This window comes from Ruditapes philippinarum, unplaced genomic scaffold, assembly GCF_026571515.1.
Source record: "Ruditapes philippinarum isolate M1 unplaced genomic scaffold, ASM2657151v2 ctg802_1_1_1_1, whole genome shotgun sequence".
NCBI lineage: Eukaryota > Metazoa > Mollusca > Bivalvia > Venerida > Veneridae > Ruditapes > Ruditapes philippinarum.
Window position 1 is genome coordinate 47,126 of NW_026866781.1, and position 19,619 is coordinate 66,744.

Sequence of the window (19,619 nt, forward strand, 5' to 3'; positions counted from 1 at the left end):
AGCTTGTATCACTGTTACAACAGTCATGACTATTTTGATTTCACTTACTCATTCTGTGTTAAATATTTCAAATATTATATGTTTATCACAATAATATACATAACAAGAAATTGTATTGTAGTTAATGGTACATTAAACATAAGTTGAGGGTAGTCAAAACTTAAAACTTCTCCATTTTTTTGTATTTTTAACATTTTTCATTCTTATACAAGTAATAAAACAGAGGTTTAAGGTTGTAACTAAAATGTATAGATGTAATTATTGAAACACAATGTAGTTAAATGTTGAGTTGGTGAAGCCTAGAAGACCACACTATAGACATTTTGTTTCCATTGATTTTTCACCTGATATAACAGAGGCCTACCAAGTCATGCAGTTTTCCCAAAACACCAAACCTACACTTGCTTTTTTACTTTCCAAATTAGCAATTTTAGCAATAATTCCTCCAGCGCTAATGCCACTTTCCAATTGAGTGGGGTAAAAAACCACAAGTTACTCAAGTTTATTTTAATGATACTGAAATCTCTTGAACAAATATGAACATTTCCAAATTTTATAAAGTCAAAAGTATATTATATGAATTCAGCAGTTTCAGTGTTAAAGTATGACATCACTGAAATATTAGAAATTATATTGAGACATTTAGGTCAGTCTGTGAAATTAGCAATAGCCTATTAGCCCATGGCTATCAGAATTTGGGTTGGGTCCATTAAATCTTTCCAATCATAAGCCCTACTAGCCCATAAAATATTAGCAGCTGATCACCTTTTTTCTGAAATTCATTAAAATGAAATAACTGAATTTCAAACAACTTATTTACGAATAAAAATTACAAAAAAACTTAATTAAACATTATTTTTGATTTTACTTTACACTTTAAAATTTTATTTTTTGGGATTGTAAAAACCTATTTGAGCTAGTAGATAATTCTTTCTTATATCATACATACTTTAAACATAAACCTAAACAAGTCAAAGATTTTATGGCAAGAAAACCTCGAGCTATTCTGTTTTTGTTTTTGAGGTTAAGTTTTCATGTCAGTAAGACATTATGGCTCTAAAAGATCTCTTATATAAAATAGAAGATCTCCTGTACTAAAACACAGTGTATTCACAAATTTACCAGTCTAGAATTTCATACCTGTTTGTTTATACCTGCTCAGTCTATATGCAAAAAATCTACAGACTGTGAAATTGATTTTTTCAAAGTTTTATTTGAAAGAAATGTTTTTAAGATTATGAAAGGGAATTATTTTACCAGGTAGACCTATTTTATTATCTATAATGAAAATCAGCATTTTGTTTAAATGATAAAAGGGGATTTATTCCGTCTGTACATTCATGTTGTTTTGCTATTAATATTGTTATTGCTGTTGTTGTTTTTGTTGTTATAAATGCTGGCTAAAATTGTTGTTTTGTAACATCTGCTACCTAAAGATTGATATAGATTTTGTAAATTGTTGATAGAGTACCTGAATTAAGTTAATTATAAAAATGGTAGGTAAGATAAGACATACTATATTTTCCATTTGTTTGTATTATGATATATCACTGGTATTTACGCTGATAATTTTTCATTTATCTGAATTCATTGAAGATAAAGGTGAATTATGAAAACTAAAGTACAATGGAAATATAGTTGTTTAATGTAAATACTGTTGTTTAGCATACTTACTGTGTACTAGATCATTGCACTTGTTAACCTTTGCCAATATTTTTAAATGTTATATAATATCGAAACCAGTTTCGTTCCTGCAATACAATTTCAGCCAATTACTTTACTGGAACTCTTTTGATAGAAATCAAGTTCATTGACTTGGGACTCTTTAAAATGAAAAACACACACTGTAAAAATGTAGGAACATAAATTATCATAGAAACGAGTTTTTCTGACATGATAGCATTATAGCCTGCAAATCACACACAACCTTAGAGACTACTTAAAGAAAAAAACTTAATCTGCGAAAATTCACCGTCTTCTCATAAATGTAATATTGTTGGATGTTTTATAGAGATATTGATTGATGTTTTAGAGAATGATCCTGGCATTGCTGCCTCGGGCATCCATATACAGTCATAAATGTCCTCGCTCAACACACAACACATTTCCTGTAACCTTTACCTCGCTCAATTCCTGTAATGAACATGTCAAATTTCCATTTTAGAACTGTCCATATTTTGAGGGAATTCATGAAAGAATTGTAAAAAAAAAACAACCAAAACCTTTCAACCAACAAAAGTCTGTTTGTGACCATGGGTTAAATTTAGACTCGTCAGTAGTACTGCTAGTATTAATAAAGGAATTACTTACCATCAACATTTGCTTTGCAATGTATATGTAGATGGAGCTTACATTTATGATCCAGGCTGAAGGGAGCACGATATTAGTCACCACATTGTCAGTCTATCTGCCTGTCACACTTTTGTCTCGGGGAATAACTTGAAAATTGTCAAAGGAAATTGATTAAAACTTCACACAGTGATAGAGACCAGTTACAGTAAGTGTGCTGTCCAAGAACAATAATTCTCTGTTGTTTATTTTATTCATCATCTCCCTTCATTGACCAATGTCTTCATATTTGGTAGTGTAGTCAGGGGTAACTTGGGTCAAAGTCACCAGTGCTATAAATAAATGTTTAACAAGTTTGCTCAAACAGCCTGTATTTCATATTTGGTTGGTAGATACTTTTGGTAAGTCCCCTTAGAGGTCACTCTAGTCATGGTTAAGAATCACTAATGCTAAAATTAGATTTTTACTCTTTTGCTCTTAAAGCTTTTAATTATTGACTGTTATGCATATTAATACAAATATTCAAGTTTTTGAACTATCCATCTGTTTTAGTTATCTATAAAAGAAGTTCCTGAATGTTTCAATGAATTTGCATAATATAATGGGCTGATCTTTTTGCTTAGGTCTGTGTTAAAATTTACCATGCCTTGTTTCAACAGTTACCTTTAGCTTTCTTGATGTTTCAGCATTTTGAGATCATTTTAATCTGTGTAAACTTAGATTAATTTTATTCAGTTTCTTTCTGTAGATCCATGATAGATTAAAATTTCACAACTGTTTGGCATTATCAAACATATAACAGACATTTGAGCTAATATTGATCTTTAAAAGCCTCAAGACTTGAATATTTGAAGAACTTGTGGAGGTTTTCATTAATATTAAAAGAAAATTCTTCAAGTGAAATTCTTAAAGTCAAGGGAATTATGTACTACCCAATAATTGAATACTTATATTGTAGAAAATACTTTTTAACAAGTCCTACATTTATATGATTTATGTATAAGTTTGATCTGGGTATTTCTTTCAGCTTTATTTTGAAGAAAACCAAATTCCTATTCAAATCACTTTCTGATTTGATTTCTATAAAGCCCTAACCCTATATAAATCAGTTTCTGGTCTGTCTTCTGGGGTTTAAGTTTATCTGTGGGTCACCTTAACAAGTATTTCACTTCTCAACTGTAAGGCTGTCATTCTGACACTGGGTCAGGACAGTCATGTACATGTAAAAAAAAACAAATTTTTCATTATTGATTGTATGGTATAATATACATGTATATTTGTATTGCCAAATTAAATACAAAGACTTGTAAGGGTAGCAGAAAGGATGAAAATTAATCTGAATAACCTATACACACTAATAATGAAAAGACTTATGACATTTATAGTATATATTTCCTGTAGATTTTTTTCCTCACTAAACACATTATTATAAAGCTGCACCATGTCTAGTTATATTGATCAGTGTAAGAAGTTCCACTTACTGACCTTGGTGTTAATTAGATTGTAAAGCAAGTTGGTTTGCCAGATATTTTACTTTAATTGGCCCTTAGATCTCTAATCATAATACATAGTATCCTGTAGAGTTAGCTTCACAACCTCTACAAACACATGTATACCTAGTGTCTGTAGATTTAATTAAACTTTCCAAGTCTTGTAGTGTTCTATACAATAAGACTTCACTAGAATACAGGATTATTTATAGAGGATATTATTTTCTTCCTAGTTTTTGACAAGGAGTTTATGTTCATATATTATTCTACTAAACAGACATGGATGTATATATTTCTGTTGTGAAATGACAACTCTACACTGATGTATGTTTACAGTGTTTAGTAATGATAGATATATTTAAATGTCTCCACATTATTGATTGTTATTACCACACAATACATGCTTGTACTGCATATTTCTGCTTAACTTAAGATTGATACATACTTCTTTTTATTTTAACTTCATGAAACAATAACATGTTAAATTGTTCACTCTTTTATTTGGTTTGTTGATGTGTGAGTTATTATTGCTGCAGTATTGTTGATTGCATGTGTGTGTATTGTTTTCATCAGCCACCGTGACATGCTTATCAGCCACCCTTAAATGCTTGCCAGCTATCCTTAAATGCATGTCTGTCATCTAAAAATGCTTGTCAGCCATCCTGAAATATGTCAGCCGTCCAAAATGATTGTCAGCCGTCCTTAAATACCTGTCAGCCATCCTGAAATGCTTGCCAGCTATCCTAAAATGCATGTCTGTCATCTAAAAATGCATGTCAGCCATCCAAAATGATTATCAGCCATCCTGAAATATGTCAGCCATCCAAAATGCTTGTCAGCCATACTGAAATATATGTCAGCCATCCAAAATGCTTGTCAGCCATCCTGAAATATATGTCAGCCATCCAAAATGATTGTCAGCCATCCTTAAATACCTGTCAACCATCATTAAATATTTGTCAGCCATCCTTAAATGCATGTCTGCCATCTAAAAATGCTTGTCAGCCATCCTGAAATCCTTGCCAGCCATCCTGAAATATGTCAGCCATCCTGATATGCTTAAAATACTTTTATAGTATAGTTTGTCAATACCATTGCATCAGTAGTATCAGAGCTCTGACATAATATGTTCATAAATTATTAAGGTACAGCTGTGTTATTATAACTTGTTAGCAAAATCCTTTTATATAGCTCCAGTGTTTCTGGTCAAACAGGAGCTCAACCAAGGTCAAACATTTTTTTGCGATTTTAATTCTTTTTTGTGTAACTTATAGTTTGCTAGTTATTAACTGTGAAAATTAATGTAAATGATCATTTTAGAATGAGACATTGTCTGCTCCTCAAGGATATTTACCTTACTAGGAATCAGTAACACTTCAGTGTGATATTGTCTTGTCATTGTCTCTATGTAAACCTCATATCCTTCATGACACAGCCACTAGAACTTTGTACACAAGTATGTGGTATCCACCTCATCATAATGCATTCTAAGGTTGGTCAAAAACCTGGTATTCTCCTTGTTGAGTATGTATCATTGTCTATGATACTAGATGAACTGTGATTATTATTTGAAATTATAATTCACATTCAAATTTATTTGAGGAATCTGGTTATATAGTATTAAACATTTTCAGATAAAGATAACAAACGCATTTAAATGAATATGATAAAGTTAAGCATTATAGAATTTTTATGATGGCTGTGGCCGATTGGTTAACGCGTCAGACTAGTTATCTAAGGATTGCTTACCACTTGCTTTGACAAGCCGTTGTTTCCGTGAGCAAGAAACTTTACATTCATTGCTTAGTACTGGTTGGTTCCAGGAACGGATTCGAGAGTGTTTCAATAAGCTTATAGCTTCCAACTAAAATAATTTTGTATAAACTAACGTGCTGTAACCAAATGTAACTGGCATTTCTCACCAGTATAGAGCCAGGCTAGCCTGTACTTCCATGCAACCTGTACAGGCACTACACTGTCCGGTTGGTCAAGTTTTGTATTTTGATGTTATAGTCCCATAAACTTTGAATAGACTGTTCCAATTTGAAAGCTCGGCAATTCCATTACACAAATTTAGGAGGTTAAATGTTAAGTGTGCTGTCCTGCTATTTAGCATCATATTTATTGAGACAAAGTTTTGTATTTGTGACATATTTATATTATCCTGTATTATCTATGTTGTCTTCTTTTATATTGATCAGTTCACATTTTCTACTGACATAAGCAAGTCATTGTGACACAGCTTTAGCTTGATTGTTCCATGTAAAACACACCTCTCAATTTGCTCTACATTTTCATATGACCATTGTTAAATAAAGTTTGTGTCTTTAACCAAACAATGAGATAAATTCTTTATTAGTAAGAAACTATAATGTATTTTCCTTATTGATTACAAGGAAGTCTTAACTCAAGTAGTTTTCATTATTATACACATGTATTACTAATTTTATTGTTAAAAACACTGATTAATTAAAAACATACTACAATAACAAACTTTCATTTATATTTTAACTGCTTGTTAAAGTAACTTTATAATGTAATCATTAAAATATTTCTTTGTGATGCTTATGTAATAGAGTGAAATTTTTAATTTTTAGCTGTTTTAATTTATTTTATTAATTTTGATTAATAAAAATTCAGACAGAACTTTTCTTTGAGTATATTGAATTATGACAGTGATGTACTGAACTTTATATTTTTTGATGGAGATGTTTTAAAACTATTGTATGTTTTACAGGAATGACTTTAGTATATTAGTGGCTGAAGAATACCTCAAGTTCTTTGACTTTAGTGGTGATACGCTAGATGTGGCCTTACGCAAGTTTCTCAAGCAGTTTTCCCTCATCGGGGAGACACAGGAGAGGGAAAGGATTCTCGCCCACTTCTCACGGCACTATATCCAGACCAATCCTGGAACATATAACTCTGAAGGTAAACTTTACATGTATCTATAACGTACATAAAAGGAATTTTTAAGGTCACGTTGTATTTCTTATAAAGAAGAGTTTAAATGGTAGTCTTAATTAGACAGTCTGAGCTTGATTCCTACATAGAGGATAATTATTGAATGAGTGTATGTTCAATACTGAATTGATTGCACGAGTTGAATAAAATTATATTATGCGAGCCTCTGGCGACGAGTTCAATAAATTCAGTAATGAACTTACACGTATTTAATATTCTATTTTTCACATACCCAAAAGTGAAAAAAGAGTCGTTTCTCATTGATGCGCCTATTGTATAACGCTAACATTTAGCACTTTACACTATGTTTGTATAATGCTAATGACGTCACGTTAAAATTTATGCACGGCCATGCAATACCATTTTTACGGAGTCGTAAAATCGGCACGGGTGTGTGATAAATATATGTTTGTGATGTTCTCAGATTGTAAAACTGAATTACAATACACATACACTTAACTTTTGAAGTCTTGCTGAGGAAGTTCTTGAATGAACTATGATTGTAGATTTGAGATGTTACCTTTAGGATTGATATGTGCTCAAGTGAACTATTGTTCTCAAATTTATAAACTTCTAAATGTATCAACTTATAAACTGATAGGGTTTTTATTTCTAACATAAGTAGTACTTCTGAATAGGAGCCAGGAATTAGATATGTAATTATGAGAGTGTATTAGATATTGTGAGCACAGAAAGATAACACTGTTCAGTTAAAAACTGATATAGCTTAGAGGTATATTTTTTATTTCTGGTTCATCAGTGCCATGGTAGCATTAAACCTTCTGTATAATATGTGTTCCCTTAGGGATGTTTATTGGCCAACAATGCTATAAACTTGTATAGTATTACAGTCATTTTTCAATAAATTTCTGTTTCCAACAGTCTGAAGTATGATGTTATTGTGCCAGTCTTATATAGCTGAGATTATCTTTGTTTTACATGTATGTATGTTCCTGTTAAAAAAATTCACTGAACATTTTAATTATTTCCCAACACTTTAAACTTTCATTTTGTAAAGTAGTTTAATGGGCTTTTTCTGCTTTGAATTTGGAATTCTCAGTTGTTAATTTCAAAATTAAATAATTAATAATTAAGTTATTTCATATTCAGAAGAAATTTCAAAAGCAGAAGTAATTTCAAAGTGGAAGTAATTTAGTATAAATTTCAAAAGCAGAAGAATAATTCCAAAAGTGGAAGTAATTTAGTAATTTCAAAAGCAGAAGAAATTTCAAAAGTGGAAGTAATTTCAAAAGCAGAAGTTATTTCAAAAGTGGAATAATTTAGTAATTTCAAAAGCAGAAGTTATTTTAAAAGTAAAGTTATTTAGTTATTTCAAAAGCAGAAGTTATTTCAAAAGTGGAAGTTATTTAGTAATTTCAAAAGCAGAAGTAATTCAATGGCAGAAGTAATTTCAAAAGTGGAATTAATTTACTAATTTTTAAAGCAGAAGTAATTTCAAAAGCAATTTCAAAACCAGAAGTTACTACAAAAGTAGAAGTTATTTAGTAAAGCAAAAGCAGAAGTTAGTTCAAAAGAAGAATACTATAATTAGGTCAGTTTTAAAATAAAATAAAATTCAAAGCTTGCCTGGCTCTTCACTGCTGGTATAGGTCTCTTCTATTGCTGTAAGTGTTTAACTTAGTGAAGATCTTACATTGATACATTGTGTATTGATATTTGTGATGTTCTTTAAGAAAGTAGGGACAGATTTTGTCATTATAAAGCTTCCATGAAATGTTTTAATCAGCGTTAATTAAATCATGAGAAGCTGAGAAAATAATGCTCTTCAAGTAAATGAACAAAAAGCTGTGCATGTTTAATTGATTTCTTCCAATGATGGTTATTGAATATGTTTTTTGTACAGATGAAGTTTGTTTGTTTAACTAGAAGACAATTTTCCTACTGTAAAACAGTTACTCCAGAAAAAAATTATGAAGAAAAAATAGAATTTTTTTCATAAAATAAAGGTTGTATCTTGCCTTTTCCAAATTTACAAAAAAAACTATTGAAACTAATTATTACTACATGTAATTTGATATTAAAATTCACAAACATGTAAATGTTTCCCCCAACCATTTAGTTTTAGTCTGGTGACTTTAAATGAAAAAATACCAATTATATGTATGTTTGTATGTCTTAGAAAAAAAGTGAATTTTTTTTTATCATTTTCGAAGCCAGAATTACTGAGGGCTGTTTCAAAAGAAAATTCTTAAAAAACAAACTGAATATTTTTCATAGTTTAATATAACCAGCAGATCAAGCTTGCTGTGGATGTGAATATAATATATATCTCATATAATATGAAATTGATGCTGCAGAAATTTGCAGGGAAAAGTGAATTTTTTATATATTTTCCTGACAGTTGTGTCATTTTATAACAGTTAGAAGTTACATTACTGACAGCTGCTTGTTAGAGAAATGTTTCCTGTTTTTGTGGTATGTGTTGAATGTTAGTTGTGGTATTATAGTAGATTAATTACTGTGTAATTTTGCTGATAATACCACCTCACTCCGCCTCAATTATTCCCTTTTCAAAATGCTTTTTACTGGAGAACAGCAATAATTGATCTTCCAGATATAAATGTGGCAGAGAAATTGATTTGAGCCACGTCATGACAAAACCATCATAGTGCGTTTGCAACCAGCATGGATCCAGACCAGCCTGCGCATCCGCGCAGTCTGATCAGGATTCATGCTGTTCGCTATCAGTTTCTCTATTTGCTATAGGGTTTGTAAGCGAACAGCATGGATCCTGATCAGACTGCGCAGATGCGCAGGCTGGTCTGGATCCATGCTGGTCGCAAACGCATTATGTTGGTTTTGTCATGGCATGGCTCATTTGTTTGTTTAATGAAAGCTGGTACTTTCATATTCATATGCAATGAACTGTTGCATTGTTTTATCATATTCCCATGATATAGTTTTTAACTTTTTCCCTTGACCTCTTTTTGAGAGGCAATTTTGTATTGACATATATTGTCTAAAACATAACCTGACAGAAGGTGGCTAAGCCTGTAATATTAGGTCAGAAATGTCTAAATCAAACAATGTACTTACAGTATTGATTATCCATGTAGGTTATCCATTTTCTTAGCAGAAACAATGATTTGTAATTTACTTATGTGACAAAAACACCAGTTTCTCCTTCTGTAATGGTATTTTATGGGTGAAGAATCAGCAAGATATACTGTATGACCTCCATTATCACTTTCAGCATGGGACATGAAATACTGGAGGGGATAAGTTAAAGACATCTTATAGACACTTATATCAAATTATTTATACCCTTTATTTTATACCATTTATTTACAGATGCTTGTCATACACTGGTTTGTGCAATCATGTTACTCAACACTGATTTACATGGCCAGGTAAGCTGGAAATTTTTGGTTATCATATAAATTATATCATCAGAAATTTACTTATATAGATAAACATGTATGTACATGTAATTATTTCAGACTAGGCAACCTTAATGGTCTTATGTTTGATTGTTATCCTTTATCATAATTGAATCAGATTTAAACTATGCTGGCCCCAAATGACATATGTCCTGACCACTGTATAGAGTTGTATAAAAGCAGCAGTAGGTTTCCTGTATGTTTGAATGAGAAATGTTGCCAATAGCATGAGAATACTGTCTTCAGTAATATGTATGCTTCATTAAAAAGCATTAACATAGATGACCGCAGAAGTGGAAGAAATATTGTAATTATTCATCAGCTATAATTAAGCATGTGTCATTATTTTGAGATGATGTAAAAACTGTTATATGATGTATTGTAGGCTGTTGGCAGAAAAATGACATGTAATGAGTTTATAGAGAATCTCGCAGAGTTAAATGATGGGGAAAACTTCCCAAAGGAAGTCCTAAAGGCACTCTATCATGCTATAAAAGCTGAACCCATTGAATGGGCACCGTAAGTTATACTTATTGATAAAACAAGAACCAAAAACACAAGCCTGAAAATACTGAAATAACACTGACCCTGATGCCTATAAAGTACAGTATCTTTATTCAATTGGAGCTTCATTTGTAAATTATTCCTGAGTTTTATGAGGTTAGATCGGGGATGAGATTTACAAAAATGTGATCAATGATTAGATGCTGGTCATAAATTGACAAACAAGTAGACAGTCTGATGATAGACATCTGTAGGAATTAATGTCAGTATATTCATATCCTGATTTATCATCATCATCATACCAAATCTATCCTTAAAGTAATTGAAATATCTTGTTTTTTGTAATGAAAGTATGATAAAAGTTATGCAAATATGGCATTGATTATAAAAACATTGTGCTGAAACGAGGAAGTTTTTGTAAAAGTGTGAAACACTCATCTCATTATCTAGATCTATGTCAAGGTCATTGGTAGAAAAATGCTTGACATGTAGCCTACCGAGTCTTTGGATTATTTTGTTTCATCAGTGATTAATCAAATTTTCATTTTGTTTATCTTATTTATTCATATTTAAATATATCATACTTCAATTATTATAGAAAAGATAGGTTATGGTTATATTTGAGCCAAAGAAATGGATATGTGAGAAAAAAAATGCATTAATTCTCATACATTTCTGTTATACACAAAATTTTGTTAAGAGTTTGATTTCAAAGATGTTAAACAATTTTAATATCCTTGAGTTTTTATGGTTCATTAAATGAATTTTAGGTCTTGAAATCAAACCTGTCATATTTTGTTGTAACTATAACTATAATGTGATGTTATTATTTACATGTTATAAATGCTGTATTGTTAGTGATGATGAGTTTCAAGATAACGGTCCTACAGTGGGTGATGATCAGAGACCAATACAGCCTCAACCAACTCCTAGTCTTCCAAACCTTCCACCTGTAGTGGGCAGGAACCCATTTCTTGATGTAAGTTAACACAAATTATCTCCGAAAACGTACAAGGATAATGGCATATGACACAATTATAGAACCAGGCCAGTATGCTTGTCATAGCTACCAGATTCTATACTGTTGGTGATGTAAGTGTAGCATTCAGAATTCATTAATGCTTAAAATGTAAAGTTCAAAATTATTTTTAGTCTCAAAGAGAAGTTTATTTTGTACATAAATCACAATGTACAAAAACTTACATTAATATTGACTGGGGATCAATAAGGATGGTTTATCTAACAATATCAGACTATGTATATAAATGTTGAGGATGAAATAATGTTGAGATGCAGGGGGTAAAATTTTTACCTCAGTAATTATTTCTATATGATACTGTTACTTGTAATGAAAGATGATAAAAATAAGTCTGGCTCTCGTAATATGGCTGCTTACATAAGACAGTTATATTGTCATGATACGTTAAAGGTTATTATGCCCCCATTTCGAAGAAAAGGGGGTATATTGCTTTGCACTTGTCGGTCCGTCGGTCTGTCGGTCCGTCGGTCCGTCGGTCCGTAGACCAAATGGTTTCCGAGTGATAACTAAAGAACCCTTAGGCCTAGGAACTTCAAACTTGGTATGGTGATTGGTCATGACAAGTAGATGACCCCTATTGATTTTGGGGTCAAGGGGTCAAAGGTCAAGGTCACATTGACCTTGTAAGCAAAAACGGTTTCCGATCAATAACTAAAGAACCTTAAGGCCTAGGAACTTCAAACTTGGTATGGTGATTGGTCATGACAAGTAGATGACCCCTATTGATTTTGGGGTCAAGGGGTCAAAGGTCAAGGTCACATTGACCTTGTAAGCAAAAACGGTTTCCGATCAATAACTAAAGAACCTTAAGGCCTAGGAACTTCAAACTTGGTATGGTGATTTGTCATGATCAGTAGATGACCCCTATTGATTTTGGGTCAAGGGGTCAAAGGTCAAGGTCACATTGACCTTGTAAGCAAAAACGGTTTCTGATCAATAAGTAAAGAACCTTAAGGCCTAGGAACTTCAAACTTGGTATGGTGATTGGTCATGATCAGTAGATGACCCCTATTGATTTTGGGGTCAAGGGGTCAAAGGTCAAGGTCACATTGACCTCTTGGGTAAAAACGGTTTCCGATCAATAACAAAAGAACCCTTAGGCCTAGGAACTTCAAACTTGGTATGGTGATTGGTTATGACCAGCAGATGATCCCTATTGATTTTGGGGTTAAGGGGTCAAAGGTCAAGGTCACATTGACCTTGTAGGTAACAACGGTTTCCGATCAATAACTAAAGAACGCTTAGGCCTAGGGACTTCAAACTTGATATGGTGATTGCTCATGATCAGTAGTGACCCCTATTGATTTTGGGGTCAAAGGTCAAGGTCACTTTGACCTTGTATGTAAAAACGGTTTCCGATCAATAACGAAAGAACCCTTAGGCCTAGGGACTACAAACTTGATATGGTGATTGGTCATGATCAGTAGATGACCCTATTGATTTTGGGTCAAGGGGTCAAAGGTCAAGGTCACATTGACCTCTTAGGTAAAAACAGTTTCGGATCAATAACTAAAGAACCCTTAGGCCTAGGAACTTCAAACTTGGTATGGTGATTGGTCATGATCAGTAGATGACCCCTATTGATTTTGGGTCAAGGGGTCAAAGGTCAAGGTCACATTGACCTCTTAGGTAAAAGCAGTTTTCGATCAATAACTAAAGAACCCTTAGGCCTAGGAACTTCAAACTTGGTATGGTGATTGGTCATGACCAGCAGATGACCCCTACTGATTTTGGGGTTAAGGGGTCAAAGGGAAAGGTCACATTGACCTTGTAGGTAAAAATGCTTTCCGATCAATAACTTAAGAACCCTTAGGCCTAGGAACTTCAAACTTGGTATGGTGATTGGTCATGACCAGCAGATGACCTATTGTTTTTAGGGTCAAGGGGTCAAAGGTCATGTAACATTGACCTTGTAGGTAAAAACGGTTTCCGATCAATTAACTAAAAACGCTTAGGCCTAGGAACTTCAAACTTTGTATGATGATTGGTGGTGACCAGCAGATGACCCCTATTGAGTTTTGGGTCAAGGGGTCAAAGGTCAAGGTCACATCGACCTTGTTAGTAAAAACGGTTTCTGATCAATAACTTAAGAACGCTTAGGCCTAGGAACTTCAAACTTGGTATGGTGATTGTTCATGACCAGCAGATTACCCCTTTCGATTTTGGGATCAAAGGGTCAAAGGTCAAGGTCACATTGACCTTGTAAGTAAAAACGGTTTCTGATCAATAACTAAAGAACACTTCGGCTAGGAACTTCAAACTTGGCATAGTGATTGGTCATGATCAGCAGATGACCCCTATTGATTTTGGGGTCAAAGGTCAAGGTCACATTGACCTTGTATGTTAAAAGGGTTTCGGATCAATAATAAAAGAACCCTTAGGCCTAGGAACTTCAAACTTGGCATGGTGATTAGTCATGACCAGCAAATGACCCCTATTGATTTTGGGGTCAAGGGGTCAAAGGTCAAGGTCACATTGACCTTGTAAGTAAAAACGGTTTCTGATCAATTAAGTAAAAACGCTTAGGCCTAGGAACTTCAAACTTTGTATGATGATTTGTCTTGACCAGCAGATGACCCCTATTTAGTTTTGGGTCAAGGGGTCAAAGGTCAAGGTCATGACCAGTAGATACTTGATAACCCTTATTAATTGTTTGATCACTGGGTCAGAAGTCATGCATAATTACCTTATCACATGAATAATTGGCTGCTGATAGGGGGCATACATGTTTTACAAACATATCTTGTTTAATGATATTTGACGTATTTTGCCCTTTCCTTTATGTCTAATAAACTCATGTATATCCTAGACATTCTGATGAGATACTGTTTGTAATTGTAATTCAGTGGGCTATACAACAACAGTTATTTTAAATACTAAAATTTTTCCTGCCTGTTATTGTAAGTGAAACATTATCTTTCCTCAAATCTACTTTATCATCAAGACATTTACACAAGTAAGATGGTTTTAATGTAATTTAGACAATTATACCATTTCTACACCCATTATCTTTCTGTAAATGATTGGAAATTTACAGACAGAATGGTATAATTGAATTTTACTTTTTTCCAGTTTTCAAATTTACACAGAATTACAAAAAAGCAAAGATATTTGTTGAAAGTATTTCAAACTTTTGTAGAATCTCAAAATCTTAAGATTTTCTTATTGTTCTAGTTGTGTTTGTAAAATATCAACAATATAAGTATTAGAAAGAGCATCGAAACACGAGGCTATCTGATTTGTACGAGGGGGCTTACAAAAAGTAGCATTTATCTACATGAAAAAAAGATGCATACAGTATGTTTATGTTGTATATTTTAGGTTCCTGATCCCAGCCAAACAACAGAGTATAAGAAAGGTTATATCATGAGGAAATGTTGTGTAGATCCTGATGGCAGGAAAAGTATTCTATAACTTTTATATATTACCATAAGTCATGATGTTAAATAGCTACATAAATAATCATTTCATTTTGTATGTTTCACCAGAACAGAAGTTTATAAATGACATTAATTTTCCTGGTTTACTATTTTATACATTTAAAGAATAAAAGAAGTTGTTATGGGCATCCATGGCCTAGTGGTGAAGGTCGTTAACTTTAAACCACATGCCCTTCACTGCTATGGGTTCGAAACATCCCTTCAGGGAAATTGGATTCTGTCTTGTGAGGAAACTATCAAGCTACCTTGTGGAACGTAGGTGGTTCTACTCAGGTGCCAATTTGTGCCTGAAAAAAATGTATGGAAGGCAACCTGAGGTCTTCCTCCACCAGTAAAGCTGGAAAGTCACCATATGATCTTACTGAGTGACATCAAAAAATGTGTTCTTTTCAGCTGAGTGGTTCAAGTTGAGTGGATTATTAACCGTACACTGCTCTCAAGGAAGTTGCTGGTTCTTCTCTGAAATGATGACCAATAATGGGGGTGGGGGGGCAGGATTTATTTTAGTTCAATTCTGTTTAAGGACTATGTAATAATAATAAAGATTATTAAAACGTAACATGTTGTTTGTTACAGCTGCTGTTGGAAAGAGAAGTTGGAAGATGTATTATGTTGTACTAAGAGACATGATTTTATACCTTTATAAAGATGAACAGGCATTGAAGAAATCTACGAACACTAGCTCTCATAATGCAGTTCGTGTCCACCATTGTTTAGCCTCAAAGGCCTCTGACTATACCAAAAAGCAACATGTGTTCCGTTTACAGACTGCCGACTGGGCAGAATATTTATTTCAAACTTCAAACACTAAAGAGTGCCAAGAATGGATAGATACGTTAAATTATGTAGCGGCAATCTTATCGGCGCCACCATTACCAGGTGCCGTTGGTTCTCAGAAGAAGTTTCAGCGACCTCTTTTACCAGCCTCATATACTCGCTTAAATCTGGTAAGTAGATATCAATATGATTTTATTGCTGTGTCATTATGTCATAAACTAATGACTAAATCTGTCACATGACTAACAGAAGTCACATGACGGTCAACATTTTCTTAGAGAAATAAAAGAATAGAGAAATAAAAGAATAATGTATTATCTTAAACAGTTTTTAATTTTAGACCATTTTGTAAATGTAGACCTTGTATTTCATAAACTTTATATACATACGTAGGGAAGCCAATAATTCTTCTTTGAAATCTTGTATCACTGATATTCCTTACTTAACCTTTACAAAATGACTACCACATTGACTGTCAAAATGACTAAAGTTACTGTTATAGAATCATTATGTTTGGTATTATAGCAAGATCAGTTACGAAGTATAGAGGAGAGATTGGAACAGACAGAACTAGATTTACAAGAACACAGAAAATTTCCGCCAGAGAAAGGATCAAAGTCTAGTGTAATACAGCATTTCCTGGAGAAAGAGAATTATCACATATATGAGGTATACAATTAGTCCTCATTTATATCACACACTTTGAAGTGTGTTTACAAGAAATGTATACTTACATTATTTGATATATTATTTGTATTTATTTCTTTAATATCTCAAGAGACGTGCTGTATCCCAGCATTTATAAACACATTAAAAACTGTCTTCTGAAAGACTGTAAATTGACAATTATTAATTACCAATATGGGAGAGGCAGTAAATAAGATAGGGAAGTATATTAGGAATTCACTACTTTCCTGGAAGTCAATATTTCATGTTGAATTTTGGTTTCTACTTAAATATTAGGCATAAATGTAATGTTTCTTGCTAAATGTAAACTCATTTAGTTAGAAGTACTCTAAATTGACACTGATAATTAATAAGTTCTTTGATGTATTTGTTGATATGAACAATGCATTTACATGTTTGTTCTCATTTTCAGATTTTCTTGATAAACAATAAAGAAAAATTCTTATTTCCCAAATTAATTTCTATAAAACCATCATCATGTTTGTTCATTAAATAAAGATGATAATCTCTTTATTTAAAATTTGAATTAAAGATATAAGAGTCAAGTATAAATCCTGTTGTTTGTTAGTTGTCGGGATTACTTGATGTAGGTAGTTGTTTCACACTATTGTTATTATATTAGTTGTCTATAAACATTTAAATTCTTCAACAGATTGGACGCTTGAAAACATACGTTTACCTGCTGCAATCTCGGCTTACTTCACACCCAGAGCTTGAACCCTCTCTGGTAGAGACAGCTATTGGTGAAGATGAAGAAGGAATCAAGGGAGTTAATCCAGCCATTCACTCATTTACCTCCCCTGGTCAGAAAAAGACAGGAGTGGTGCAGCACAGCATTTCAGATAGGTATAGTTATAGAGCTGCTATATTTCAGGCAGATAGACTTGATCTTGATTTAATATGAGAACAACAGTCATTATATATATATATATCAATCTCTATATATAGAATCTCTCATCTTAATTCTGTAACCAGGGAATTTGATACACAATGGTGGTAATACTCTATGTCATTGTCAAAAGAAGGAATTTACTCCAGATGTTTGTGTTATGTTAAAAGAGGAAACAGTTCTAAAGTGGCACAGAAACTGACAGAAGTTTTGAAAACAGAAGTTCATGTCTGGTTTTATTTTCTTCATTAATAGACAAACTGTACTGGAAATCTTTCTGTGACCTTTTATATCAGCAAAGATAATTGAAGTGTTCAATTCTATACCTCTGGCATTGTCATTTTATTTTCCATATTAACTTGGTTTGAAAGTGATATTACATTGGCATTTAATGTGAGTATGTAGAAACATTTGTGCCATTGTGTAAACTGTTCCCTGGTAATGGAGTGTACCTACATTTATCTGGTACATTTATCTGGATCCATGTGATATAAATATTCATCAATACCCCCTCTAGTCAGGCAACTGGACAGTGAACATGTACAGTTAGAGGATAATTCCTTCGACAAATGGACATATAATCAGGAGTGTTACACTCCATTGATCAAAGTGTTTTGACAATCATTTGAAAATACCAGTTTTTATACTGGTTTCTCATTGACTTGCATCTGAAGTTGGCATTTTTGTGTGAAGTTTTAATGTGAACTTTTGGGCACGTACTTATTTCTAGAATCAGATTATTGTTATTTTCCTGTTAATTTCCTTGTATAGAAGTACTTTTGTTGTTGCTTTTTATAATAGTGTTACATTGTAGTTTAAAGAAGATTTTATTTTACACTAATGTGTTATAACCCCCTCATTTTTTACATATCCTCCATTTAAGATGTATTCTAATGTTTTACATGTTGATTTTTTTTTTCTCTCAAATATTACGTATATCCAATATGGTTGAAAGTATTATGAATACCGGAACGGTAGTTTTATAAGCATGGTTTTTATATACATTGAACTTTGTTTAGTTTTCAAACATATAATATTAGATAATCAGATAATCATGTATCTGATACATTCTGATCTTCTTTGGGTTTGTTTTTTTATAAAAAAATTACAAAAATAATAATGCTGATGAACAAAAATCAAAGAATATATTTTTCAGTAAATTTTTATTTGTCGCATTATTTCAACAAGATTTCTTAATCAATATGTATTCAACATTATTCAGCTATCTTCATATTTACTTTTATTGTTCTTATTTAAATTATCGTATAACCTAAAATATGTAATGATTTTTAATAAAGCTCATTTTCTGAAATCCAAATTGTGGCATTGGGGATGGGGTAACTTTATTAGTATAATCGCTGATGCAGAATATTCAGAGAATTTTAGATATTTTAAGTTAATAGATACATTCACAAAGATAATTAGATATATTGAAAGGTATATACAAGTAATTGTCTTTGAAGATTTATCATTAGGTAAGCAAGGTGTTAGGATATTTTGTTTGCAAATAATGCAGATTTTCTTGTATTTCATGTACCCAAGACTAGTCATAATGATTATAGCATATATTTCTAACTGAATATTTCTGTTTAGGTTTCTAGTTCAACAAGAAATAGATAAAAGAAAATGAAATGGATGATTTTTAAAGATACTGTAAAACAGTTTGTAAAATGTCCTCACATTGGCCTCTAACATATGGTTTGTACACTTATTTTTTAACATATTGAGAAGAGAACTCTGATAGTTTTTGGTATGTTGGTCATTATAAGGGGTAAGAGTTAAGAGAGAAAAAGGATAGTTCTCGTATGTAGTACATTATCAGGGATAAGCGGTGAAGAGATGATATGACACATCAAATGTTGATTATAACAATTGTTACATGCTATATTTAGCAGTGTAATGGTTATGTTATCATTGTCATGTGATACAGAAATATTCAGTTAAAGATTATTATGTTTTCATATTTTTTTTATCAGCGGTCATTAAAGATAGTGCTAATCCAATGTTCATTTATATCATATAAAATCATGTATCATAAATTAATGTGTACATGTATAAAATATCATTTAGCATAATGTATACATGTATGTGATATTACACAACATATCAGTGTGTAAACATCCTTGTGCCATCTTCCCA

General features: G+C 32.3%; 1 protein-coding gene across 8 annotated transcripts in view; it reads left to right on the forward strand.

Annotated features, from left to right (window-relative positions):
* Positions 1-19,619, forward strand: part of LOC132733706 (PH and SEC7 domain-containing protein-like) — a 79,836-nt gene that overhangs the window by 22,859 nt on the left and 37,358 nt on the right. For all 8 annotated transcript variants that reach the window (XR_009626200.1, XM_060720378.1, XM_060720382.1 and 5 more), the window contains exons 4-11: positions 6,517-6,710; positions 10,056-10,114; positions 10,530-10,663; positions 11,507-11,627; positions 15,009-15,090; positions 15,704-16,074; positions 16,430-16,573; positions 17,244-17,437. Coding sequence is in view for 7 of the 8 variants with exons in the window: in XM_060720378.1 (XP_060576361.1) it covers positions 6,517-6,710; positions 10,056-10,114; positions 10,530-10,663; positions 11,507-11,627; positions 15,009-15,090; positions 15,704-16,074; positions 16,430-16,573; positions 17,244-17,437 (1,299 nt within the window). In the remaining variant the exon portion in view is untranslated. The remainder of the gene's footprint in view (positions 1-6,516; positions 6,711-10,055; positions 10,115-10,529; positions 10,664-11,506; positions 11,628-15,008; positions 15,091-15,703; positions 16,075-16,429; positions 16,574-17,243; positions 17,438-19,619) is intronic.